General features: G+C 42.1%; 1 protein-coding gene across 1 annotated transcript in view; it reads left to right on the forward strand.

The window, feature by feature from the left end:
- Window positions 1-27,090, forward strand: part of AGBL4 (AGBL carboxypeptidase 4) — a 713,485-nt gene that overhangs the window by 84,556 nt on the left and 601,839 nt on the right. Inside the window, 1 exon segment of the mRNA XM_051999731.1 lies at window positions 4,161-4,283. Within this exon segment, the coding sequence (XP_051855691.1) occupies window positions 4,161-4,283 (123 nt within the window).

Genomic DNA, 27,090 nt, shown 5'->3' on the forward strand with positions numbered 1-27,090 from the left:
GGAGTGGAATAGGAATGAAGAGTCAGGTGCTAGGTGGTGCTGAGTGGGGGTACAGAGGGGGCAGGAGAGGGAAGGCCTGAAGTCAAAGGGGGCTCTTCTTCTCACTCAAGTTCTCTACCTTGGGGAGACTGACTCCCCACAGAGGCAGGTGGCTGCTTTGGAGGCGGTGTGTCCCCCATGACCCCTGGAGGCCTTTTCTTAGGCCACATGCTGTGTCTGGCAGGAGGTGCCAGCTCCTGGTGTGAGGTCTTCTCACCTGAGCAACCCGGCAAAGAGCAAGAAATCCCATCTAGGGATAGTCCCAGGTATCACTAGTGACCAGATTTGAGCAATTTGGACATTGTACCTTATACCTTTAGTTTGGGAAAATGGGCCAGAAAGGAGAACTAGGGCTTCGGGGGAAGCAAGGGCACTAGTGCCCGACCATTCTGACAGCAGTTTGGGAGTGTGTTCTGCTAACACTAGGCCCGCCATCACCTTTGCAGCATCTCTTCTTTCCTCTGGCACTGCCCTGGTACCAGCCCTCATCACCTCCTGCTCGGGCGTTCCACCTGCCTCGGGCCTCTGCCCGTTCCATTTCAGCCTCTCCCTGGCCAGAACGACCTTCCTAAAACATGTCTGGTTCATCCCCTCCTGTGGGCTCCTGGATCAAATGCAGGGACTCTCTTGGGCCTTCAGAGTCCTTGGTAACCCTCCTACCTCTCCAAGCTACTTGCAGCTCTCCCCTGTGATTCAGAGCCCCCGGCCTTGGGCTGTTCCTGGCATAAGATGCCCACTGGCTGGTTGGACATTTTCACTAGCCGTCCCCCAGTCCTCCTCTCCATCACTGGCATGGCTCACGTCTCAGCCTTCCCCAGCCCCCCCAGCTAGGGCATCTCCTCTCCCACTTAACCTGTCTTGGACCTGGTTGTTGGCTTCTTGTCTTGCCCTTAGACTAGGAGCTCCTTAAGAGCAGGGCCTGGACTGGGCCTTTCTTTGTCTCCTTGTGCTTAACCCAGTGCGGGGCCCAAGGCAGACACATAACAAATACTTGTTGACTTAAGATCAATTCATTGTCTTGTTCTTTTCTCCTTAATTTTGTAGTGGATGAAGTGGCTGCTTTTTGTAATTGCATGAAAGTGTAGGGATTTAAAGCCAGGTGGTGAAATGGATGGAGTGTGGGGCCTGGAGGCAGGGAGTTCAAATCCAGCCTTAGAACTTCCCAGCTGGACAAATCACTTCACCCTGTTTGCCTCAGTTTCCCCATCTATAAAATGAGCTGGAGAAGGAAATGGCAAATCCCTCTAGTATCCGAATACCCCAAGTGGGATCATGGAGAGTTAGAGAGGCCTGAAAGAAAAATCAGGATATAATTTCATCTTGTGTGGGTTTCCTGAAGCACTATTATGATCACAGGGTTCTAGATTGAGAGCTGCATGGGACCACGGGGCCAGTGAGTCCAGACCTGCCTTTTTAGAAATAAGTAGAGAAAGCCAGGTGGCTGGGTTTGCCCCGGGCATTCTAAATGGGAAGATGACCACCTGTTTCCACCTGGTTTTAATTTCTCCCAGTAGGTTTGTTTATTTTGAAAGCTTTTGAGTCCATGTCACTTGGAGATTGTTAGTATTTGGTGGGACAAAGTGACTTCTATTAAATATCCATCTTAAATTTTTACGGATCCATGTTCTGTTCAGACACTCATGGGCCGCCACTCCCTCTGCCAGATTGCTGGTTTCAGCACAGTTTATTTGTTGAGTTCTTAAGGATAGTTTTTGATTTTTATCTGTTGTCTCTGGTTATACAGCACCCTGAGTTTCTGGTGTATCATCCTCTCCACCTGTGTCTTCCTAAGTAACTTGTAGCTACTAAATCCTTGCTCCCTGCTGCAATGCCCTGCCCGCCATCCATCATTTCACTGCCTCTTCTGCATTGATCAATAAGATCAGATTTTCCCACACCTTTCTGTCATTTCTGCTACCTGAGACCATATACTGCGCAACCATCATAAAACTGGCTAGAAACAGATCCGCCTGGCTCGGCTGTGGAGCTTCCCTCTCACTTTGTTTTTGGGTGGATCTCACCCCCGGACCGTCTTCCTTCCCCTATTGGATTTTAACTGTTTTGGAGGTTCTGTTCAGAAATAAGCTGCTTTCCATTACATCCAGCCACTCTGTGTACCTGTTGTCGGCTGTTACTTTTGAGCTCTGCTTGTTTCAGAATCATTCTGGGAAAATTTTTAGCTGTTCCTAAATAGTGTCTTCCGAGAATGAATGTCCTTTTTGTCGTCATCTTTGTGGAGCTGCCTTGGGTGATTAGCCCTGCGCTTTAGTAAAACCAGAGAGGTTTTTGCTGATTTTTTTTTTATTTTGGGAATATCTAGAGTAAAAAAGCAGTCTCGAAGATACCCGGGTTGAATGATTCTCCTTTTAACAACTTATAACCTGGCTCTTTGATGAGCAGATTGTCCACCATGGCAGTCTTTGTGGTGTGCATGAGAATAAGGCTGTGATTCTGGACTGAAATCCGTGAGGTTATAAATGCTGGTGACACAAGTACCGGATGGTCTCACTCAGTGTGTCATGAAAAGCTTCTAGGTGCGATGGGTCTGGGTTTCTAGCATGGAGCGACTCGCCCCTTTTATCAGGTCTGGTGTGGGTCCGTGCCGCCTCGGGCCCAGGAAAGGCTTTGTTGACCCATGAAAGCGCCCACTATTCCAGCCTTGGGGAAATTTGCATATATGATTTTTCATGATATACAACAGTATTCTTGCTCCCAATTTAGACTTGGATTCCTAAGCTAAATTTGAGCTAAAAACAGAAACCTGAAAAACAACATCTGGCTAAATGTCCTGGGGCTCCTTCTGCCAAGTCCTACGTTCACAGTATTCCAGCCTGGGGTTCCTCAGTCGCTGTGGGCCGGCGAGCATTGCTCCGGCCTTCTCCGGAGACCCCGCAGCTGGACCTTCCTGGCCTCCGCCCCCTTCTATGTGTCAGCTCTTGAATTCTTCTCCATCTTTAAATCCAACATAGTGACAAATTCTTTCTGGAAGGAAGGGCCCCCACCCCCTAGATAGACAGACACATACATTCACACACACATATACAGACACATAGACATAGACATATAGACACACATGCACACACACACACACACACACACACACACACACACAACCACACTCACACTCAAACGCTGCTTCCCTCATGAGGCCGGCGTGTCGCGGGGCCTGTGTTGAGGAGGCTCAGACAGGAGAGGAGATGATTTTGAGGCAATGAAAAGTGGCTGATGAGGAAAGGGGAGGGCTGGGAAGTGAGGGACGGCCTCCGCCATCTCCTGCGGGCCTTCTCTTCTCCAGGCTAAAGTTACCTACCTGATTGGAGCCTCCCCCTCCCCCCAGATGTCAGAGCACGGGCCTTTTGCAGTGTCATTGCCCAGCACGGGGGTCAGTGGGCCAGGCCTGGCCGAGGTGAGCTCAGAAGCGTTCTTACCTCATTCTTGGAAGTGGCCAAAAGGCAAAAGACGGTTCCTGCTCCTGAGGAGCTTACACCTGAACAGGGAAGCAAGTGCAAACAAATAGGTACACCACAGCCATGTAAGTGGCATATGGTCACGTACATGGATGAACCACACATAGGATCAGCAGGAAACAAAAGAAGAAAGGTGCTGGGATTAAGAGGGGTGCAGAAGGTTTCCTGTGGAAGATGGGATTTTGTTTGGGACTTGAAGGGAGGTGGGGAGGATGATTGATCAGAGGAGGCAGATTACTGCAGATGTGGGAGACCAGCCCTGGAAGACGGCCAGAGCCGAGAGAGGCAGGGGCTGACCGGTGCCAGCCCATGTTGGAAAGTGAGCCAGGGTGGGAGGGGCCTTGGTGGGTGTCCTGCTGGCGGCCACCAGTAGCCCCTAAAGGTTAGTGGGGGAAGAGGGTGACCCGACTGACCTGCATTTTAGGGGACTCGTGTTAGTGGCTAAAGGGGGGATGGCTTGGAGGGGAGAGAGACTCGACAAAGGCATATATTTCCATGTTTTCCCTAAAATTTACCACAGGGGTGCAGACATTTTTCCTTTGTTTTAATCCATGAAACAAAGGGAAAAACCGAACCTTATTAATATTACACACCTTGTTCAGCCTCTATTTGTGTTGAATGCAGAAATGTTCATTCCCGTCTTGGTCTTTGCAGGAAATGACAATGGAACAGATGAAATCATCGCAGGGAACGTGAGCAAGTTTGCTGCTGTCCCTGTGGGCTACTACGGGTCTCCCAAGAAGGGCCACCTGATCTTTGATGCCTGCTTTGAGAGCGGTGAGTGCCCTGGAGGTTGTGCCCTCTGTGCCCTCCACCTCCCCCCCTGCAGGGGGAACGCCCTCCTCCTGGCCTTCCCAAAGTGACAAATTCTGAGCACCTTCAACAATCACCTCAATGCTTAGAAAAATTAATGGAAAAGAAATAATGGCAAAATAGTGGAACATGGGGGCCTAAAAATGTACCCATTTCCCCCGCCCGCTGTTAGAGTGTGTGCTTCTTGAAATCAGAACCAGTGCCATGAGGGATAAAACCTCTATTAAGCCCTGACTGTGTACACCATATACTAAGCCCTGAAGATCCAGATAGACAAGGCAGATGGCCCCTGCCCTCAAGGAGTTCACAGCACACATGGGGAGTGTCTGCTCCCAGTCAGATGGAAAGTCCCCGGACTTCAGGGTGCAGAGGCCCAACGGTCCTGCTTCCCCATGAGTGCTGGCACTGTTCTGTCAGAGGGGCCGAGGACTGGTGGAGAAAAGTTTCTTGTCCAAGTCTCAGTGGCAGTGGCTGCAGGCCCTACAGGCCCCGTGGGCAGGCCTCGTGGTCTGGCCCCATGGGCAGGTTCCGTGGGCAGGACCATAAGCAGGCTCCTTGGGCAGGCCTCGTGGGCAGGCTCTGTGGGGAGGCTCCTTGGGCAGGCTTCATGGGGCTATTCCTGGGACTTTGGCTGCTGTGGGCACTGGGCACTGATGGTCTTGGGCAATGGTGTCGGAGAGACAATGGGGTCAGAGAGACAGAGATATTCTCTTGAACTTGCCAAAGGACTGCTCAGCCTGTATCTGAGGCAGAAAGAATGACTTCAGAGTGATCAAACCCGCCTGAATTTTCTTTGCTTAGAAGATTCGAACATCTGAAAATCTGGCCTTCCTTTTTTCCCAGTGGAATGTGGCTGCTCATGTTCTGGCCGGTCAGTCAGCCAGCATTAATTAAGTGCCTGCTGTGTGCCAGACAGTGCTAAGTGCTGTTCAGATCTGGAGGAGAAGGGAGGTCTCAGGGCCATCTGGGTGTGCAAAGGAGTGGGGGCCAGATCTTAGCCTGCTCAGTGGCCTTGAATGCCACTCTGGTACCTGCTTCCCACCAGCCCCGGTTTGCTTGGACAGGAGCCTGCTCTTGGCTCCCTCTGATTCTGGCCCTTCTAGGGCTCCTGGTCTGACGGGGAGATCCTGGAGGACATTGGAGACTGAGGAGGGCTTGTGGGGCAGGCCAGGCATATATGCCTTCTGAGTGTGTGTGGGCGGACCAGCTGCAGCTTAGTCCATGCCCACCCTCTCCTTGTCCTCTGCAGCAGCACATTGGCACCCCGGCTCTTGGTGAGCTTCCAGCTGAGTTGGCCCAGGTTCAGATCTCTGTGCCAGGTACAGCCCCTGCCCCTTTTCCTGCTCTCTTGTCTGTTGTCTTCTCCCATTAGAATGCAAGTTCCTTGGGGCCAGGGACCGCCATGTTCGTACCTGCAGCCCCAAGGCTTCTCCTGGAGCCAGCGCTTCATCTGGGGACCTCTGTGTCATGAGGGTCTGTTCTACAGAAGCCCCTGAGGGCACAACTAGGAGAAGGGACATTGTCCTGGACTTCAAGCGCCCCACTCTAATGGAGGGAGACTGCTGGCATCCCATCTGCTCCCAGTGGGCCCCTAATGCCTCAAGTCTTGTGGAGAGCAGTCCCCCTCCTCTCCCTGACCCAGGCCCAGTCCCCCCCCCTCCCCACACCTCTCAGGTGAGTGAGAAGCTGAGAAGCACGAGGGATGGGGCTGTGCTGATACCCTTCAGAAGGAGTTAGAGGAAGTGGAAGAAAAGATTTCTGGCTTTCACAAGGGAAACCTTGAAAGGAAATAGGAAGCTGTTAGATCAATTTAGGATACAGGTGTCTGGGCCATGGGGCTAAATGGTCCAGCAGGTGCCCAGATGCGTCACGCCAGGCAGAGTGCGGGAAGCTGGCTCGGGGTGACCCACCCTCAGCCATGGACTTGGCGGCTATTTGGGCTGTGACTCTGGGCCCAAATCCATTGGTCGTGCCCAGAAACTTGTTGTTTCATGTGAAATGAAGGCACGGGGAAGGAGCCGGGAAATGAAGTTGTGGGGCCGGGGGTTGCTTCCGATTTCACAGCGATGAAATTGCATTTTTCAGTCTTTTTCCCAACCAAAAAACTATTAGTCCTCTTGGATGTAAAATGTGCAGTGATGATCAGAGTCTTCTTGGTGATCTCGGCCGCTCGGATTGCTTTTTCACGGACAGGGATGCCCTGGTTTTGAACCTCAATTTACAAAACAGGTTGCAGAAAGAAGCCGCCCCATCCTCAGCTCTGCTCCCAGTAAAGCCACTTCCCTTCTGTATCAAATCTGTGATGAAGGGAAAGGGGGGGGCACTGTGAGCTCTGCTTGAAAGAGAGTGGCCTGAGGCTTGGTGTTCACCAAGTAGTGAGGGCAGTGGCCAGAGCAGGCCTGGCGTGACTGGGAAGCCACAAGTCTGCTCCCGACTGGAACCTGTGGATCCTGTTACATGGTCACCGTGGCTAAGGTCAAAGGGGGAGATGCCTTTAGGTGAGGGACAACAGTGAAATCAGCAGAGGGCTGCTGGGGCTTCGCACCAAAGCAGAGGGATTGCTGCTGAGAAGCTGTTGGGGAGGCCCAACCGCCCACAAGGGAGTGTCCTTGGAAGGCTCTGCAGCTTCTCCATCTCCTTCCCTGAGATTGCAGTTTGGGAGCCTCTGGGTGCCCCATGGGGACATTGGGCTCCATGCTGCCGGGAGCTTTTCACGTGACAGAGAAGCTTCTGAGGAGAGAAAAGGGAGGCCGAGGGCCAAGGTCGGCCCATGGGAGCTCCCAGGTTGAGCCTTGGTCCTCCTGAATGTGAGTTCATCTGGTTACTCACTCTAGGGAATCAGAGCCTGGCATTTATTGGGCACCTTCTATATGCCAGGTGGACCTAACAGAGTCCCCTGCCTATCGGGAGCCTACGTGTTGTTGGAGGAGACCTTGACATATGAAGATGGTACAAGATGCACACATAGAGATAAGGACACTGGGCTTGGAAGGCTTTGGATCCAATTGGAAGATGCAGAGGCAGAGGCAGGGAGGCTGCTGGGGCTGGGCCAGAGTGTCGAGGGCACGTGATAGCCATGGAGCCAGGATGGAGAAGGACCAGTACAGGCTGTGGGATGAGGGGAGTGGCAGGGTGGATTCAGCCATGGAATGACTGGCAGGGCTTTGGGAAGGGCCTGAGAGGGGCCAGGGCAGCAGTCCAGAATGGTTGGATACATTCACAACTCCACCATCAATGTAACAGTGTCCCAGTTTTCCCACATCTCTTCCAACATTCATCATTATGTTTCCTGTCATCTTAGCCAATCTGACAGGTGTGTAGTGGTATCTCAGAGTTGTCTTAATTTGCATTTCTCTGATTAATAGTGATTTAGAGCACCTTTTCATACGACTAGAAATAGCATCAATATCTTCCTCTGGAAATTGTTCATATCGTTTGACCATTTATCAAATGGAGAACGGCTTGAACTATTATAAATATGAATTGGATTCAGAAGGTAGAAATAACCCGGGAAGAAAACCAAAAATGCAAGCAGTTTATATTCATTTCCCAGTGTTCTTTCTTTGGGTGTAGCTGCTTCTATCCATCCTTGATCAATTGAAACTGAATTAGCTCTCTTTATCGAAGAGATCCACTTCTGTCAGAATACATCCTCATACAGTATCGTTGTTGAGGTATATAATGATCTCCTGGTTCTTCTCATTTCACTTAGCATCAGTTCATGTAAGTCTCACCAGTCCTCTCTGTATTCATCCTGCTGGTCATTTCTTACAGAACAATAATATTCCATAACATTCATATACCACAGTTTACTCAACCATTCTCCCATCGATGGACATCCATTCATTTTCCAGCTTCTAGCCACTACAAACAGGGCTGCCACAAATATTTTGGCACATACAAGTCCCTTTCCCTTCTTTAGTATCTCTTTGGGGTATAAGCCCAGTAGAAACACTGCTGGATCAAAGGGTATGCACAGTTAGATAACTTTTTGAGCATAGTTCCAAATCGCTCTCCAGAATGGCTGGATGTGTTCACAATTCCACCAACAATGTATCAGTGTCCCTATTTTCCCACATCCCCTCCAACATTCCGCATTATCTTTCTCTGTCATTCTAGCCAATCTGACAGGTGTGTAGTGGTATCTCAGAGTTGTCTTAATTTGCATTTTTCTGATTAATAAATGATTTGGAGCATATTTTCATATGGCTATAAATAGTTTTAATTTCTTCGTCTGAGAATTGTCTATTCACATCCTTTGACCATTTATCAATTGGAGAATAGCTTGATTTCTTATAAATTAGAGTTAGTTCTCTATATATTTTGGAATGAGGCCTTTATCAGAACCTTTGAATGTTAAAATGTTTTCCCAGTTTCTTGCTTCCCTTCTGATCTTGTCTGCATTAGTTTTGTTTGTACAAAAACTTTTAAACTTAATATAATTAAAATGATCTATTTTGTGATCAATAATGATCTCCAGTTCTTCTTTGGTCCCAGATTCCTTCCTCCTCCACAGGTCTGAGAGGTAAACTATTTTATGTTCTTCTAATTTGTTTATAGTATCATTCTTTATGTCTAGATCATGAACCCAGTTTGACTTTATCTTGGTATATGGTGCTAGGTGTGGGTCAGTGCCTACTTTCTGCCATACTAGGTTCCAATTTTCCCAGCAGTTTTTGTCAAATAGTGAATTCTTATCTCAAAAGCTGGGATCTTTGGTTTGTCAAATATTAGATGGTTATAGTCATTGGCTTTTCTGTTCTGTGAACCTAACCTATTCTACTGATCAATTGCTCCATTTCTTAGCCAGTACCAAATGGTTTTGGTGACCATTGCTTTATAATATAGTTTTAGATCAGGTATAGCAAGGCCACCTTCATTTGACTTTTGTTCTTCCAGATGAATTTTGTTGTTATTTTTTTCTAGGTTGGTAAAATACTTTCTTGGAAGTTTGATTGATATAGCACTAAATAAATAGATTAGTTTAGGGAGTATTGTCATCTTCATTCTATTTGCTTGGCCTATCCAAGAGCACTTAATATTTTTCCAGTTGTTTAGATCTGACTTTATTTGTGTGGAAAGTGTTTTGTAGTTTTGCTCATGTAGTTCCAGACTCTCCGTTGGCAGATACATTCCCAGATATTTTATCCTTTTGACAATTATTTTAAATGGAATTTCTCTTTGTGTCTCTTGCTGCTGGATTTTGTTGGTAATATATAAAAATGCTAATGATTTATGTGAATTTATTTTGTATCCTGCAACTTTGCAAAAGTTGTGGATTATTTCTAATAACTTTTAGGTTGATTCTCTGGAGTTCTCTAATTATACCATCATATCATCTGCAAAGAGTGATAATTTGGTTTCCTCATTGCCTACTCTAATTTCTTTAATCTCTTTTTCTTCTCTTATTGCCAAAGTTAGCATTTCTAATACAATACTGAATACTAATGGTGATAGTGAGCAATCTTATTTCACCCAGATCCTATTGGGAATGGTTCCAGTTTATCCTCATTACATATGATGCTTGCTGATAGTTTTAAATAGATGCTACTGACTGTTTTAAGACAAAGTCCATTTATTCTTATATGCTCTAGTGTTTTTTTATTATTGCTTTTTATTTACAATATATATGCATGGGTAATTTTTCAGCATTGATAATTGCAAAATCTTTTATTCCAATTTTTTCCCTCTTTCCCCCTCTCCTCTCCCCCAGATTGCAGATTGACCAATGCATGTAAAATATGTTAAAATATAAGTTAAATACAATATATGTAAACATGTCCATACAGTTATTTTGCTGTACAAAAGGAATCAGACTTTGAAATAGTGTACAATTGGCCTGTGAAGGAAATAAAAAATGCAGGCGAACAAAAATAGAGGGATAGGGAATTCTACGTAGTGGTTCATAGTCCTCTCCCAGAGTTCTTTCGCTGGGTGTAGCTGGTTCAATTCATTACTGCTCTATTGGAACTGATTTGGTTGATCACATTGTTGAAGAAGGCCATGTCCATCAGAATTGATCATCATATAGTATTCCTGTTGAAGTATATGATGATCTCCTGGTCCTTCTCATTTTACTCAGCATCAGTTCATGCCAGTCTCTCCAGGCCTTTCTGAAATCATCCCACAGGTCATTTCTTACAGAACAATAATATTCCATAATATTCATATGCCACAATTTATTCAGCCATTCTCCAATTGATAGGCATCCTTTCTAGTGTTTTTAATAGGAATGGGTGTTGGGGTTTATCAAATGCTTTTTCTGCATCTATTGAGATAATCATATAGTTTTTGTTAATTTGGTTATTGATATAGTCAATTATGCTAATAGTTTTCCTAATATTGAACCAGCCCTGCATTCCTGGTATAAATTCTACTTAGTTGTGGTGTATTATCCAGGAGATGATTTTTTGTAATCTTTTTGCTAATATTTTACATAAGATTTTTGCATCAATATTCATTAGGGAAATTGGTGTATGATATTCGTTCTCTGCTTTTGTTCTACCTGGTTTAGGTATCAGTACCATGTCTGTGTCATAAAAGGAATTTGGTTGGAGTCCTTCATTTCCTATTTTTTCAAATAGTGTATATAGTATTGGAGTAAATTCTTCTTTAAATATTTGATAGAATTCACATGTAAATCTATCTGGTCCTAGGGATTTTTCTTAGGGAGTTAATTAATAGCTTATTCTATTTCTTTTGCTAAAATGGGACTATTTAAGCAATTTATTTCCTCCTCTGTTCATCTGAGCAATCTATATGTTTGTAGGTATTCCTTCATTTCACTTAGATTATCAAATTTATTGGCATAAAGTTGGACAAATTAACTCCTAATTATTTCTCTAATTTCCTCTTCATTGGTGGAAAGTTATCCCTTTTCATTTTTAAGACTAATAATTTGATTTCTCTCTTTCCTTTTTCTAATCAAATTTACTACATGTTTATCTATTTTGTTGGTTTTTTCATAAAACCAACTCAGTTTTATTTATTAATTCAATATTTTTTAACTCTCAATTTTATTAATCTATCCTTTTGATTTTAGAATTTCAAGTTTGTATATGATTGGGGGGGTTTTAATTTGCTCTTTTTCTAGCTTTTTTAGTTGCAAGCCCAATTCATTGATCTTCTCTTTCCCTATTTTATGCAAGTAAGCATCTAGAGATATAAAATATCCCCTTATTACTGCTTTTGCTACATCCTGCAAATTTTGGTATGTTGTCTCATTATTGTCATTCTTTTGGATGAAATTATTAATTGTGTCTATGATTTGCTGGTTCACCCATTCATTCTTTAGGATGAGATTATTTAGTTTCCAATTACTTTTTGGTTTATTTTCCCCTGGCTTTTTATTGAATATAATTTTTATTGTATTGTGGTCCAAAAAAATTGCATTTACTATTTTTGCCCCTCTGCATTGGATTTTGAGGTCTTTATGTCCTAATATATGGTGAATTTTTGTATAGGTTCCATGAACTGCCGAAAAGAAAGTTTCTTTTCTATCCCCTTTCTGTCTCCATTCAATTTTCTCCAAAGATCTATCATGCCTAACTTTTCTAGTATTCTATTTACCTCTTTAACTTCTTTCTTATTTATTTTGTCATTTGATTTATCTGGTTCTGAGAGAACAAGGTTGAAATCTCCCACTATTATAGTTTTGCTGTCTATTTCTTCTTGCAGCTCTCTTAACTTCTCCTTTAGGAAGTTAGATGTTATTCCAGTTGGTGCATATATATTTAGTATTGATATTGCTTCATTATCTATGGTATCCTTTAACAAGATATAGTTTCCTTCCTTAACCCTTTTAATGAGATCAATTTTTGCTTTTGTTTAATTTGAGATCAGGATGGCTACCCCTGTTTTTTTTTTTTTTTTAATTTCACCTGAAGCATAATAGATTCTACTCCAGCCTTTTACCTTTACTCTGTATGTATCACTCTGCTTTAAATGTGTTTCCTGTAAACAACATATTATAGGATTCTGGTTCTTAATCCAGTCTGCTATCTGCTTCTGCTTTATGGGAGAGTTCACCCCATTCACATTTACAGTTAGAACTACTAATTATGTATTTCCTGTCTTCTTATTAACCCCAAATTGTACTTTTCTCTTTCCTTTTCCTCTTTCCTTTCTCCCCAGTATTTAACTTATGAGCATCATTTACCTCAAGCAGCCCTCCCCTTTAAGAATCCCTCCCTCCCCCTTTAGAGTCCCTCCTCCTTTCTTATACCTTTCCCCTACTATTCCTGTATTCCTTTCTATTGAGCCTATCCCTTCCCTTTTCATTTTTCCCCTCCCACTTTTCAATAAGGTGAGAGAAGTTAGAAAGTCAATTCTCAAGAGTTGTTTTTTTTTTAAACTTTTTATGCTTCTCTTGATTCCTATATTCGGAAGTCATTTTTTTTTGTTTAGTTCTGGTCTTTTCATCAGAAATAAATGGAATTCGCCAGTTTTACTGAATGCCCATCTTTTTTCCCTGAAAGAAAATACTCAGTTTGGTGGGCTAGTTTATTCCTTTGCCTTTTGGAATATCAGATTCCAGACTCTTTGCAGTGGAAGCTGCTAGATCCTTGGTAATCTTTATTGTAGCTCTTTTTTATTTGAATTGTTTCTTTTTGGCTGCATACAGTATTTTTTCCTTGGTCTAATAGTTCTGAAATTTAGCTACTCTATTCCTTTTAATTTTGGGGTCTTTTTCTGGACGTATTCAGCGAATTCTTTCAATGGCTATTTACTTTCTGATTCTATGACACTAGGGCAGTTCTCTTTGATGATTTCCTGAAAAATAGTATCTAGACTTTTTTTTTTCATCATAGTTTTCAGGGAGTCCAATAATCCTTAGATTCTCTTCCATAGATCTGTTTTCCAGGTCAAATGTTTTCCCAAGTAGGTGTTTTACATTTTTTTTCTTTTTTTCTTTTTCTTTTTTTTTTTTTTTTGTTTTGCTTGATTGATTCTAGATGTCTCATTGAGTCACTCATGTCCATTTGTTCAGTTCTGATTTTTAGTGAATTATTTTCTTCATTTCCTATTTTTCACTTCTTTTTGTATTAGTCCAATTGATGTTTAAATGAGTTGTTTTGTTATATTTCTGTGTTTTTCCATTTCACAAATTCTGCTTTTCAGGGAGTTGGATTTAATTTTCCATTTTGCCAAATCTATCTTTTAATGAGTTATATGCCTTTTCCAAACTCTCTTGCAATGTTTTTCTTTCCTTTCCCCATTTTTCTATTAGCTCTCTTTTAAGATCCTTTTTAATTTTTTCTAGGAGATCCTTGTGTGGGGACCAGTTTATATCACCCTTTGGGGCTTCATCTGGGCACAGTCTGCTTTTAGTCTCCCTAGGTTTTGAAATCTGTTCTTCCCTTTCAACATAAAAACTATCTATGGTCAGAATTCTCTTTGCCTTTTTACTCATTTAAAAAAAAAAGTTGGGATCTGCTTTTCAGGAAAGCGAGGTTGTTCAGCTTTCTCTATAAGCCACAGTTAGGTTAAGTCTGTGCTGACTCACTCCCGGAGCTGGGTGGGCATAGCTAGGTCCTGTGAGACTCCAGTGCTTGGGGTTCACTCTTTACTTTTTGTGTTTGTGTTGGATGTTTTCTAACTTCTCTGCTGATCTACTGGCTTGCAGGAGTAGCCAACATTGTGGTAGAGTCCCCTCCCTATAATCTCCACTGTGTGGAGCTGCACCACCCAGTGGTGTCCACACTGCCCTAGATCTGCACAGTGTGTGATGGCCTCTGCTCGGCCTGCTTGTGCCTGGCCAATGTCCTCCGTGCCCAACTGAAACAGACCTTTTCTGGCAATCTTTGAAATTTTCTTCTGATGGTAATTTGCTGCATTCCCAATATTCATGGATTCTGCCAGTCCAGAATTAATTCAGAGGCTGAATTTGGTAATTAGCTGAGGGTTCATAGGAGAAGATCAGAAAGAAGCCTGTGTCCTCTCCACCATCTTGGCTCTGCTGATAATTTATAGAATTCCTGATGATTTTTGTATGTTTATTTTATATCCTGTAAATTTGCTGGAGTTGTTAATTTTTAGAATTTGCTTTTTCATTTTACTCTCCAAAGTTCATCTCATCTGCAAAAAATGTTTGTATCATTATCTATGTTTATTTTTCCATTTCTTTTTCTTTTTTCTGCTTTAGTTAGCATTGGTAGTACAGTATTGAATAGTAATGGTGATAATGGACAACCTTACTTCAACCTTGATCTTATTGAAAAGACTTCTAGATTATTCCCATTACAGATAATGCTGGATCTTGGTTTTCAATAGTTTTGTTCCTCTCCACAGAAATCTTTAATATTTCAATAGATACTACTTATTTTAAGTAAAGTTCCCTTTATTCCTGTGATTTCCAGTATTTTTTTAAACAGGAATAGGTATTTCATTTTGTCAAAAGATTTTCCCGAATTGAAATAATCCTATGATTTTAGTTGTTTCTGTTATAATTCAATCAACTCCACTTATAGTTTTCCTAATATTGAAACAGCCAGCATTGCTCTTATAAATCTAGCTTAGTAATAGTATATAATCTTTATGATATATTGCTATAACTTCCTACTTAATTTTTAATTTAAAAACTTGCATCAGTATTCACTAAGGATATTGATTTACAGTTTTCTTTCTTAGTTTTGATTTTTCCTAGTAGAGATATTTGTGTCCTAGAAGAAATTTGGTAGGACCCTTTCTTTGTTTTTTCCACAGAGTTTATGTAGTATTGGAATTAATTGTTCTTTAAGTGTTTTGTAGAATTTGCTTATCCCATCTGGTGGGGGGAATGTTTTTCTTTGGAATTCCATTTATAGCTTGTTCAGTTTCTTTTTTTTCTGGGCTCTTTGTTATATGTTCTATTTTCTGTTCTGTTAAACTGGATAATATATTTTTGTGAATGTTTCTCCATTTCACATAGATTTTTAATTTTATTGGTATATTTGTATGTAATTGAGTAAAATAGTTCCAAACAATTGTTTTTTGTATCTTCTTCATTAGTGTTAATTCACTTTTTTCATTTTTTGATACTTGTAATATAGTTTTCCTTTAAAAAAAGCATACTAGCTAGTGACTTATCTTTTTATTTTTTCAAAACAGCCATTCATAGTTTTATTTACTAATTCACTTTTTTCTTTCAATTTTGTTAATTTCACCTTTTATTTTTCAGTATTTCTATTATGTTGTTTAATTGGAGTTTTGAATTTGTTGGCTTTGTGAGTTTTTAGTTGCATGCCCAATTCATTGATCTGTTTTTTTTCCTCTCTTATTGCTGAAACAGTTCAAAGATATAAACTTTCCTTTAAGTACTACTTGGACTACATCCCACAGATTTTGATATATCATCTCATTGTTTTCACTACATTGAATAAAATTATTGTTTCTCTAATTTATTCTTTGACCCACTCATTCTTTCAGATTGTTGTTCAGTTTCCAATTCATTCTTAATCATTGCTTCAAAAACTCATTATTGAATGTCGTTTTTATTACATTATGATCATTTAAATACATTTAATATTTTTGCTTTTCTAATTGTTTGAGAGGTTTTTATACTCTACTGCATGGCGAATTTTGAGAAGTTGTCATGCTCAGTTGAAAAATAGGTAAATTCTTTTCTCTTCCCATTCAATATCTTACATATCTAATTTTTCTAAAATTATATTCAAATCCTAACTCTAAATGTGTTGGAGTTTTTATTTGTTTGTTTATGTTTTGGTTTGATTTATCTAGATCTGAAAGTGATCAATTGAGATCCTTAATTTTATAATTTTACTAATTCTTTTTATAATTCATTTAGCTTTTCTTTTAAGTATTTAAATGTTTTTTTTTCCATTTAGTGCATATATGTTAAATATTGGTATTAGTTTATTGTCTATGATATCTTTTAACAAAAAGTAATTTCCCCATTTTTCTTTTTAAATTATGTTTAGTTTTGCTTTTGCTTAAGATCATGATCGCTATCCCTGTCTTTTTTTTTTTTTAACTTCAGGTGAAGTATAATATTGCTTCTGAACCTAATAAAGATTCTGCTCAAGTCCCTTATTTTACCACTATCTCTTTCAAGTATGTATCTTGTAGAACTGTTCGGTTCTGCAAACATATATTGTATCTAGGATATACTGCAACATATCTAACATATATAGGATTGCTTGCCATCTGGGGAGGGGGTGGAGGGAGGGAGAGGAAAAATCTAAAGAGAAGCGAGTGCAAGGGATAATGTTGTAAAAAATTACCCTAACATGGATTCTGTCAATATAAAGTTATTATTAAATTTTAAAAAAGTATGTATCTTGTAAACAGCATAGTTTGGATTCTGGTTTCTAATCTATTCTGTTAATTTTCTTCTGTGTTATAGATGAGTTTATCCTATTTCTGTTCATGATTATGATTGTTAACAGAGTATTCCTTGATATACTAATTTCTTAAACTTTTCTTCCTCTCCCATTAGTCTCTTTTTATAAACTAATGACTACTTTAATCTTCTTTCCCTCTCATTTCTCCTCCCCTTTCTCTTAACCTGTTTCTCTCCTACTTATTTTTTGGATAAGATGTGGGTGTGTTTGTATAGTCATACCTTCTTCAGTCACTTCAGATGAAAGCAAGGTTTCAATCTATCCCACTCCCCTTCCTTGTGCCCACTTCTTGTTGTATGTAAACTCCTTTTTGTGCACTTCATTTATGTCAGATCATTGTTGCTCTTCTTCCTCTTCTTTCTTTCCCTTCTCGTTTGTTGTTCCTCTTCCCAGCCCTTTCTATTCTTCTTTTGAGATCATCAAAACAGAATCACTTCCAGACTCTGTCTAATTGGGCTCCCTCTTTGGCCAGTCAGTCCACTAGAGAAGGAAGTGGCAAATCACAAGAGTATCTTTGCCAAGAAAACTCCATGGACGGGATTGGTGTGCTATAGTCCATTGAGATCACAGAGTTGGACGCGACTGAACAACATGGCACCTGATGGTAGAGTTTTGAGGAGTATGTATATCATTTCCCCACATAAGAATGTTAAACAGTTTAATTTTGTTTAAATCCTTTCAATTTCTCACTCATGTTTTTTTTTAAGCTTTCTTGACTTTTATGTTTGTGCAGATATACCTCATTTGATTGTGTTTCAGATAATTGTGTTTTTTAATTGAAGGATTCTGTCAACCTTATATTTAGCAAGTTTATCAGAACCATTTTTCCAGCTGCAGATACTCACAACATATCTGTGGCATGTTTTGGTAATTTTCACAAAATTTCAAAATTTTTGATTATTATTATATCTGCTTTGGTAACTTATGGTCAGTGATCTTTGATGTAACCATTCTAATTGTTTTTGGGGCACCATAAACTTTGCCCCTATAAGATAGCAGACTTAATCAATGAATGTTGGGTATGTTCTGACTTCCCCCGTCTTTCTCCTTTTCTCCTCCTTTGGTCCTGAAACACAACAATATTAAAATTAGGCCAGTGCCTTCTATGATGGCCCCTAAGTGTTCAAGTGAGTCAAGTGAGAGGAAGAATCAAATCGATGCAGAAAACTTCATTTTTGTCTTTTTTTAAGAAGTTGTTGCAATCATGCAACCTTTCGCAACCACCACCCTGATCAATGCCATCAACATTGAGGCAAGACCTTTCACCAGCCAAAAGATTATGATTCCCTGAAGGATTCATAGAATGGTTAGCATTTTTGAGCAATAAGATATTTTAAAATTAAGATATATACATTGTTTGGACTTAATACTATTGCATATTTAATAGATTATAGTGAGGTGTAAACATAATTATATATGCATTGGAAAACCAAAAAATTCTTGTGACCTACTTTATTGTAATATTTGCTTTATTGTGATGGTCTGAAACCAGACCTGTAATATCTCTCAGGCATGTGTGTGTATTGGTTTTTTTTTCAATTCTAGTCTTTTAAATGGTACACTTTGAAGTTCTCTATTTAATGAAAAGTCCTTTTTTTCCTTCTATAATACTATAGTCAGTTTTGCTGAATTGGTTATTTTTGTTTGTAACCAAAAAACCCAAAAAGCTCTTCTTTGCTTCCATGTAGATTTTCTTTTGTTCTCTACTGTGCACTCTTACTTTATTTTTTTCTCCTCCCTTCCCCTCCCCCAATTAAGTGCAGATACACCGACCTATTTTGTATTTTGGTTTTAGATCTTTTGCTTTTTGGAATATCATATCCTGAGTTCTCTGTTCCTTTATTGTTATTACTGCTAAATCTTGTATGATCTCAATTGTGGCTTCTCAGTACTTGAATTCTTTCTTTCTGGCTACATGCATAATTTTTTCCTAGACCTGAGAGTTCTGTATTTTGGCTATAATATTCCTGGGAGTTTTCATTTAAGGTCTTTATTCTGTCAGGAAGCGACTAGTGGTTTCTTTCAATTTCTATATTGTTCTCTGGCTCTAAAATATATGGGCAGTTTTCTTTCTTTTTTAAATAAACTTTTAAGTTTATTTAAAATGTAAGTATAAAATAAAAGAAAAATATTGTCACACACAGCAGATCATAGAGGTTTCGACATAGTGCAATAAATTTCCGTTAAAAAAAACTATATAATAAATACTACATGTTGTTTTCAAAGCTATCCAGCTTTTCTTTGCTTCCATGTAGATTTTCTTTTGTTCTCTTCTATGCACCTCTTACTTTATTTTTAACTCTTCCCTTCCCCTCACCCATAGAAGGCTACAATTAAGTGCAGATACACACATCCATATACACATACATAAAACATATACATGTATACACATTCATACAATGTAAGACTGTCCTATGCTTATTTGTTTCTCTGAAGGTGGATAGCATACTCTTTGATAAGTCCAAGTCTTTCCATGTTTTTATAAAAACCTACATTTCCTACACCATAGAAAAATTCCAATCAGTCACATTCTGCCTCAGAGATTATCTATGAAAGTTTCCCCTCACTTTTTTGCATTTCTTCTATTCTTGGCTGCCTAGATTTTATTTATACAAGAAAATTTTAATTTAAGATAATCAAAATTATCCAATTTATACTTCAACAATGTTTTTACCTAATAATACAGTTTAAATAGTCTGATACTACTAAATCTGCTTCCTTTACATCTTCCCCCCATCCCAGTTTCTTTGAAGTTTCTGACCTTTTGTTTTTATAAATGAATTTTGTAATTTTTTTCTAACTCAGTAAGAGAATTTTTAGTAATTTAATTGGGATGGGAATTACATATATACATTAATTAGATAAAAGATTTTTTAAAAAAATATACTGTCTTGGCCCCTTTTTTGTACTTGGCTTTTAGGTATCAATGATGCTTAAATAATCTCTCCTTGATTGGTTTTCCAGGTCAGTTGTTTTTTTCCTATGAGGTTTTTCTCATTTTCTTCCATTGTTTTCAGGCTTGTGTTAATTTTGTTTCATTATTTCTTGGTTTCTCATGGACTCATTAGCTTCCATATTAATTCCAATATTAATTTTAAAGGACTATTTTGGTGTGTGCAAGGTTTTATTACTTTTTTCTTTTTATATCCTTTCCTGGATTCTTGTTTCTTTTCCCATTTTTCCTGTACTGTTCTCATTTTGTTCATAAAATCATTTTTAACTGTTAAAAGTTGTTCTTTTAGCTTTTCTGGGAGTTCTTGTTGTATTTGTTTTCAAGCTGCATTTTTCTTTGAGGCTTTACTTGTAACTTATTTTTAAATCATTCTCTTCTTCTGTTTCTGTGTCTTTGAGAACTTTTTTGTAGTCAAATAGATTTTTGTTAGCAGGTTCTTTTTTTAAAATTTGCTATCCTTCTAGCCTCCTTCTTGACTTTGAAGTTTGTTGGTGCTGGACTTTAAATATTTCTTGCCAGGATAGGGGAAATGTCTAGTCTGAACTTCTGTTCTTTTGTATTCTTCTTTTGCTTTCACAATTCTGGCTGGGGCCTGACAACTTTCAGTATTCCCAAAGAGATGTAATCCAGGAGGAGGTCTATTCTTAGTTTTGTGAGTTCCTGACCAAGATTTGGATGTTAGCTTGTTTCTGTTTGAGAGTTTCAGTAGAGTGTTGCTGAACTCCCCACTATTAGTTGGCTGGGAACCTCCGTATGTTCAAAGAGGCTCAGCTAATAGCCTTCCTTTTTGGATTAGGACAATGCATGCTCCTTTTGGAATCAGAGCCACATTTCTTTCATATTCTTTGCTCATCACACAGCTATGGTTAAAGCTCTGTCTTGGAACTGGGTATCGGGTGACAGAAGTGCCAGTTGATACCCTCCCTGTGCCCTCTTGCTTGTTCAGAGATCTCTTGCCCCCACTGCTTTGTCTCAGCTCCTTTTAGGCTTGATACTCTTCCCACTCCTGGCCACAACCTCTCCCCAGGCCTTTCTGTTCTTCTCTTCAAGCTGCCCTGGCTGGAAATCTGGCTTCCTTATTTTTTATGATTTCTTGATCAGAATTTGGTGTGTTGGATTTTCTAGATCTTTGTTGAGGAGGGGTGTGTGTGTGTGTGTGTGTGTGTGTGTGTGTGTGTGTGTGTGTGTGTATGTGTGTTTGTGTGGTGTGTGTGTGTGTGTGTGTGTGTGTGTGTGACATACAGACAGAGACAGAGACAGACAGACAAATAGAGAGAAAGGAAGGGGAGGGAGGAAAGGTCAAGCTAGACTCCAATGCTGTCTCTCTTGTCTCTGAGCCCTTCTCTCATTCTCCCAATGAGAAGGGATTGTTTTTCCTCATTCCTCAGAATTTCAGCCTTTCTGATTGTTGCCAGGTTCCCTTTTTGTCTTTTCTCTTACAGAGTCACTAGTTCTCAGTTCCTTCCATTCTCTTTGGATGGCAGCTGTTGGTGTGTTCAGTTAGACTATATACTTCATGAGGGCAGGGACCTTGTGTTCCCCCACCATGCCCTGTAACAATAAATATTTTATGGGTGGCTGAACGAATGACTCCCAGTCTGGAGGAGATTGCGGGAGCTTTTAGATTGGAGCAAAGATCTATTTTCATGTTTATTCAGCATTTTGTGGCTCAGGAGTGATGTGAATGTTTAGTATCCAGCTTTATGCCGTTTCTAACAAGCATATCCTGAAAATCCTCTGTCTCAGTTGAGTTCAATTTACCATTTGCAGAGCATCAATGGACATTTTCCAGAGGTATAAAATTTATCACCAGCATTGTCATTTTCAAAATAACCATCAGCAGAAGCAGTTTGCAAATGTAAACAGACTGGAAATAAAAAAGGAAATTAGAATTTGCTCTTTGGATCTGACTATACCTTATCACAGTGTGGGCCTGGGTAAATGTTTTTCGAAAGAGTTTCTCTTCTAGGCAAGTAAACAGGCAATCTGCGGGAAATCAACAATTATCTCAGACTGGAACATATGTGAGCAAGGCAGGACAATAACCCCTATTTCTTCCAGCACACCTTAGGAATTTGGGGTGTGGCTCAGACTGTGGGAATTAGAGAATCAAAGAGCAGGAAGAGGCCCCATTAAGCCCTTCTGAAATATCCCTGCCGGTGATCATCCAGCAGGTGCTTCCATGGCAGGCTACCAGGGGAGGTAGCCCAGCCCGTTTTGGTATAATTTGAAGGTCAGAAAATTTTACTTATCTGAAATCAGCTCCTAACTGGGGTCTCGGGGCCCTTAGGGGCCACCAGACCAGGGTGAGCTCCCTTCCGCATGATACTCAGATATTGGTACTTGGTCTGATGTCTCCCAAGCTCTGCTTTCTCTTGATGGAGGATTGTTGACGGGTCTGACACTGTTGCATAGACGTGCTTTTGCATCTCACCGGCCTGTGAAACCTGCCCATTCCAAAGGTTTGTGAGACTCTCCTGGCATTACATGGGACAGAGCTGGAAGGAGACACTACGGGAGGTCCGTGTTTGTCCTGCCCTGCCGGGAGGCCGAGCCGCTGTTCTTGGGGCCAGGATGGTGTGCAGAGAGGAGGCCACGGCTGACCTCCCAGCCCGGGCTTCTCCTCTCCGACCTCTTAGGAGTCAGGGCCAGCACGGAGCCCTGAATGATGTGTTTGTTCCCAGAAGACCCATTAGGTCTTTGCAAGTTGCTACGAGGGTGGGAGCTTCCATAAGCCAGGGCCGGCACAGAGCAAATGGGGAAGGAAGCATTCGTAGACAGGGAATGTGTTGTGAGAGTAAGAATCAGAGGGCAAGGTTCTAATGCTCTTTGCTAGCTTTATGGCTGGGCAGTCAGGCAACAAGCATTGCTTAAGCGCCTAGTGTGTGTAGGGCATCCAGCCTCCCAGGGTGGCAGTGGCAGGGGCCAAGCCCTTCTCCCAGCTTTCCGTGGAGCGGCGGCCGGGGACTGGGCTCCCCAGAGTAATGAATCGCTGCTCGCCAGCCTGCCGTGCGGGCTTCTTGAACGTGAGTGGGTGTTGCCAGCAGGCCCGGGAGCATTTCTGTGTGCAGCCACCCCACCCCGATTTGGGGGCGCTGCCGCCCCCTCCTCCATCCCCTTTTCCATCCCCTCCTCCGCCCCAGCCGAGTCTCGGGAGAGGATTGTTTTTCTCCTGACCACTTGCACACAGCTCCAGGCAGAGATTAATGGGGCAGCCAGCCCCGAGTGATATCGGCTCACATATGTGACATTACTCAGATGTCTATGACTCCGGAAAAGGCCCGTGAATGATTTATGGAATTGATATTAATCTCTTTCCCGTAAATGCATTATGAAAGTTACACGGGAAATTGATGTTCCTGCTCTAATGCCAAATGAATTTCTTTCTTGCTGCATCAGCTTTGCAAATGAGGCTCGTGCTGACCTTCAAGGCCCGGCGAGAGGGGGCAGGCTGGGTGGGAGAGACTGCCCAAGCGGCTGGGTCCCACCCGGGGAGGCCGCGGCCCATTATTCCAATGACATTCCTCATTTTTCTAAAGCTTTAAGTGTGTAAAGTGCTTGTCTCTGGATGGCCGGGAGAGGGAAGACTGCGGCCGGGACAGGGCCTGGGTTCAGATTCTGCCTCTGGGACCTTGGCCCGGCGTCTCCCCTTCTTGTACCTCAGCTTCCTCATCTGCAGAATGAGGGGCTGGACCGGTTATGTGAGGGGTCATATACAGCTCTCGAAGCTGCTCCTGCGCCCTGTCTCGGGGTGGGGGGGGAGGCGGTGCTCTGGGGGAAACGTAGCCCTACATTACCCTTGAGCAGACGGTATTTTGATGGGATGACAACTGCAGATGACAGTAAGATGCTGCTGGGCACCCACCCCGCCCTGACCCAGGCTCAGAGACTCCCTGGGAGGTCCTTGCAGTGCTGCTGGCTCCCTTTTGGCAAGGCCCACAAACGTGTCCACACGGCTCCGACCCGTGACAGGAGAGCCGCCTTCTGCGGAGGCTTTCTGCCCTCGGCAAGGTGGGTTCTGGGAGGGTCCCTACTGAGCTGGTGCCAGCTTCTCCTCGTGCTGGGTGGCAGTGCCGTGTGATCCCTACTCTAGAGATGGGGACCTGGAGAGGGAAAGTGACTGGTCTACAGTCACTCTGCTAGGCAGCCTCACCCCATTCCTTCCCAGAAATAGCCTCTGAGACACTTCATCTCCTTTGCCTTACGGGCTGAATAATGGGCCGAAAAACTCTGCCCAGGAGGAGGAGCCCCAATGGTGGAGTAAAGGGACTCACCCCGCCCTCCCCTGTGACGACTGCGCTAGCACCCAGAGTATATTAAAATCAGCCAGAGTCAGAATAAGGGAAAATCCTTGAGCTTTATTCTTTGCGGAGGTGAAGGGGGAATGGCAATACAAAGTGGGAGCCATTGTGACATGAATCTGGCCAGCAGTGCCTCTGCCTCTCTCACTCCACCCACCAAATCGTCTCTACAGTCTCCTATACAACACATCAAAAGTTGCACAAAGAGTGGGCGGGACCATTCTTTCTCCAAGCATATATTCATAGAATATTGTCCAATTGCTATTTAGCCTGACCGTTCTGGATCTCAGTACATCAACTCGAGCTTCAGCCCATTACACTCCCCAAAGCTTCTCCAGATTTCTAAACAAAGCTTAAGAGCATCAGAACACACACAAGGAGAAAAGAGCAATTTTTCAGCCAAAGACAACTTAAAAGGCAGCAGAAGGTATGTGGCCAAGGTGGGAGTCCAGTGAGCTACACTGGCACAGCCTTAGCCCCTGCCCTCGCCCTGCCAGCAGAATGGGAGCGGGCCTTGTGCCTCTGAATCAGCAGCAGTACTGGCGGTTTCTAGACTTCTCAGCCCAGAGACACCAAAGGTGGCCTTGAAGGTTAGTAGGAAAGGTTTGTTAGCAGGTGAGAAGGCCTTGGGAAGCCAGCAAACTTGAAGTGGGCATGGACAGTGCTGGTGGCAGCCGCTGCTTCCCAGGGATCCTCCTCACAGTTTCAGGTCCCTACAAGGACCTCTGAAAACAGCTTGAGACAGTTTACTAACACCCTGGAAACAAACAGTTAAAAGCTGAGTGAAAGGATAGAAAAATGAGCAGACAACAGAAAAAGACTCTGACCATAAAAAGTTACTATGTGGTGACAAGAAAGATCAAAACACACACTCAGAAGAAAATAATAAAGCCAAAGCTCCTACATCCAAAACCTCCAAGAAAAATAAGATTTGGTCTCAGAGCAATTTGGAACTATGCCCAAAGGGCTGTCAAACTGTGCATATTCTTTGACCCAGCAGTATTTCTACTGGGCTTGTAGCCAAAGAGATTTTAAAGGAGGGAAAAGGATCCATGTGTACAAAAATGTTTGTGGCAGCCCTCTTTGTGGTGGCAAGGAACTGGAAACTGAATGGATGCCCATCAGTCAAGGAATGACTGAATAAGTTATGGTATATGAAGGTTATGAAATATTATTGTTCTATAAGAAATGATCAGGAGAAGAGAAATGCAAATTAAGACAACTCTGAGGTACCATGACAGACATATCAGATTGGCTAAGATGACAGGAAAAGATAATGAGGAATGTTGGAGGGGATGTGGGAATACTGAGACACTGATACATTGTTGGTGGAGTTGTGAATGGATCCCACCATTCTGGAGAACAATCTGGAATTATGCTCAAAAAGTTACCAAACTGTGCATACCCTTTGATCCAGCAGTGTTTCTACTGGGATACAAAGAGATACTAAAGAAGGGAAAGGGACCTGTATGTGCCAAAATGTTTGTAGCAGCCCTGTTTGTAGTGGCTAGAAGCTGGAAAATGAAAGGATGTCCATCAATTGGAGAATGGCTGGGTAAATTGTGGTATATGAACATTATGGAATATTATTGTTCTGTAAGAAATGACCAGCAGGATGAATACAGAGAGGATGAGACTTACAGGAACTGATGCTGAGTAAAATGAGCAAAACCAGGAGATCATTGTAACAATCTATATGCTGATCAGCTTTGATGGATGTGGCTCTTTCCAACAATGAGATGATTCAAACCAGTCCCACTTGTTCAGTGATGAAGTCAGCCATCTCGCCCAGAGAGAGAACTGGGGGAAACGAGTGTGACCACAACATAGCATTTCCACTCTTTCTGTTGTTGTTTGCTTTCATTTTGTTTTCCTTCTCAGGTTTTTTATTTCTTTCTAGATACACTTTTTCTTGTGCAGCAAGATAACTGTATAAATGCATATAAATATATCGGATTTAACATATATTTTTCACATATTTAACATGTAACAGGAAACTGCCATCTAGGGAAGGGGGTGGGGAGAAGCAGGGGACAATTTGGAACAGAAGGTTTTGCAAGGGTCAATGTTAAAAAATTACCCATGCATATGTTTTGTCAATAAAAAGCTTTAATAAAAAATAATAAAAAAGAAATGATCAGGAGGATGATTTCAGAGAGCCTGAAGAGACTTAATATGAACTGGTGCTGAATGAAATGAGTAGAACCAGGTGATCACTGTACACATCAACAAGACTGTGATGCGCAGTTGTGATGGTCGTGGCTCTTTTCAACAGAGAGTTGAAGAAAGCAGGATGGGAGAGGGCGGGGCCCAGAGAAAGCCAGCAAGGAGCCTCCCTTTGTCTTAGCTTCTTCAGGACCTGCCCCTTGTCTGATAGATCTTCCTACTCAGGAAAAGGAGACCCTGGGAGGCTTCCTGGGCCACCAATCGTCTGACCTCTGACCGTGGGGTGATGAAGACCCCTGGCAAGTGAGTGGAGTTGAAGGGCAGTGATACTGGCCTGGTTTGATTGCTCTGGCCTTCCTGAGCTCATGTGCTTGTGCGGTTCTGGAAAGTGGGGCTGCTGAGAGGGGGCCCGGATGCTGTGGGCTCTCAGCTCCCTTGGGCCCTTTGGGTGAGGGTTGTTGGTGATTCAGTGGTTGGAGTTGTATGGCAAAGATACCACAGTGGGTGACCACCTTATTCTCCAGCTCATCTTATAGGGAAGGAAGCTGAGGAAAAAAAGGTGACGTGGTGATGTGCCAGAGTCCCACAGCTGGCGAGGGTCCAAGGGTAGATTGGAACCCAGGAAGATGAGTCCTGCAGACTCAGGCACTATGTCCTTTGTGTCATCATTCATTTCTTAGTTGTTTGGGGGCAGGTTCATTTTGTCTTGTGTCCTGGAAGCTCCAGAAGCTAGTATGTCTTATGGCATGTAGTAGGTGCTTAATAAATGTTTGTTGGTTGTGCAAAAGAAAGATTTCAATAACTGTATGAAGAATGAATTGCTGAAGGCAGGGACTGAAGCAAAAATCCCATGAGGAGGTTATTACATTAGTCCAGAGGGATAGAAATAAGGGCCTTGATTAGGCAGTGACAGAAGGAATGGGATGGAGGAGTTGTTGGGGCAGAACTGCCAGGATGAGCAGCTGTCGGGTATCCAAGGTAAGGGAGAAGAAAGAGCTGAGAGGAGCCTG

Source organism: Antechinus flavipes, chromosome 4, assembly GCF_016432865.1.
Source record: "Antechinus flavipes isolate AdamAnt ecotype Samford, QLD, Australia chromosome 4, AdamAnt_v2, whole genome shotgun sequence".
Lineage (NCBI taxonomy): Eukaryota > Metazoa > Chordata > Mammalia > Dasyuromorphia > Dasyuridae > Antechinus > Antechinus flavipes.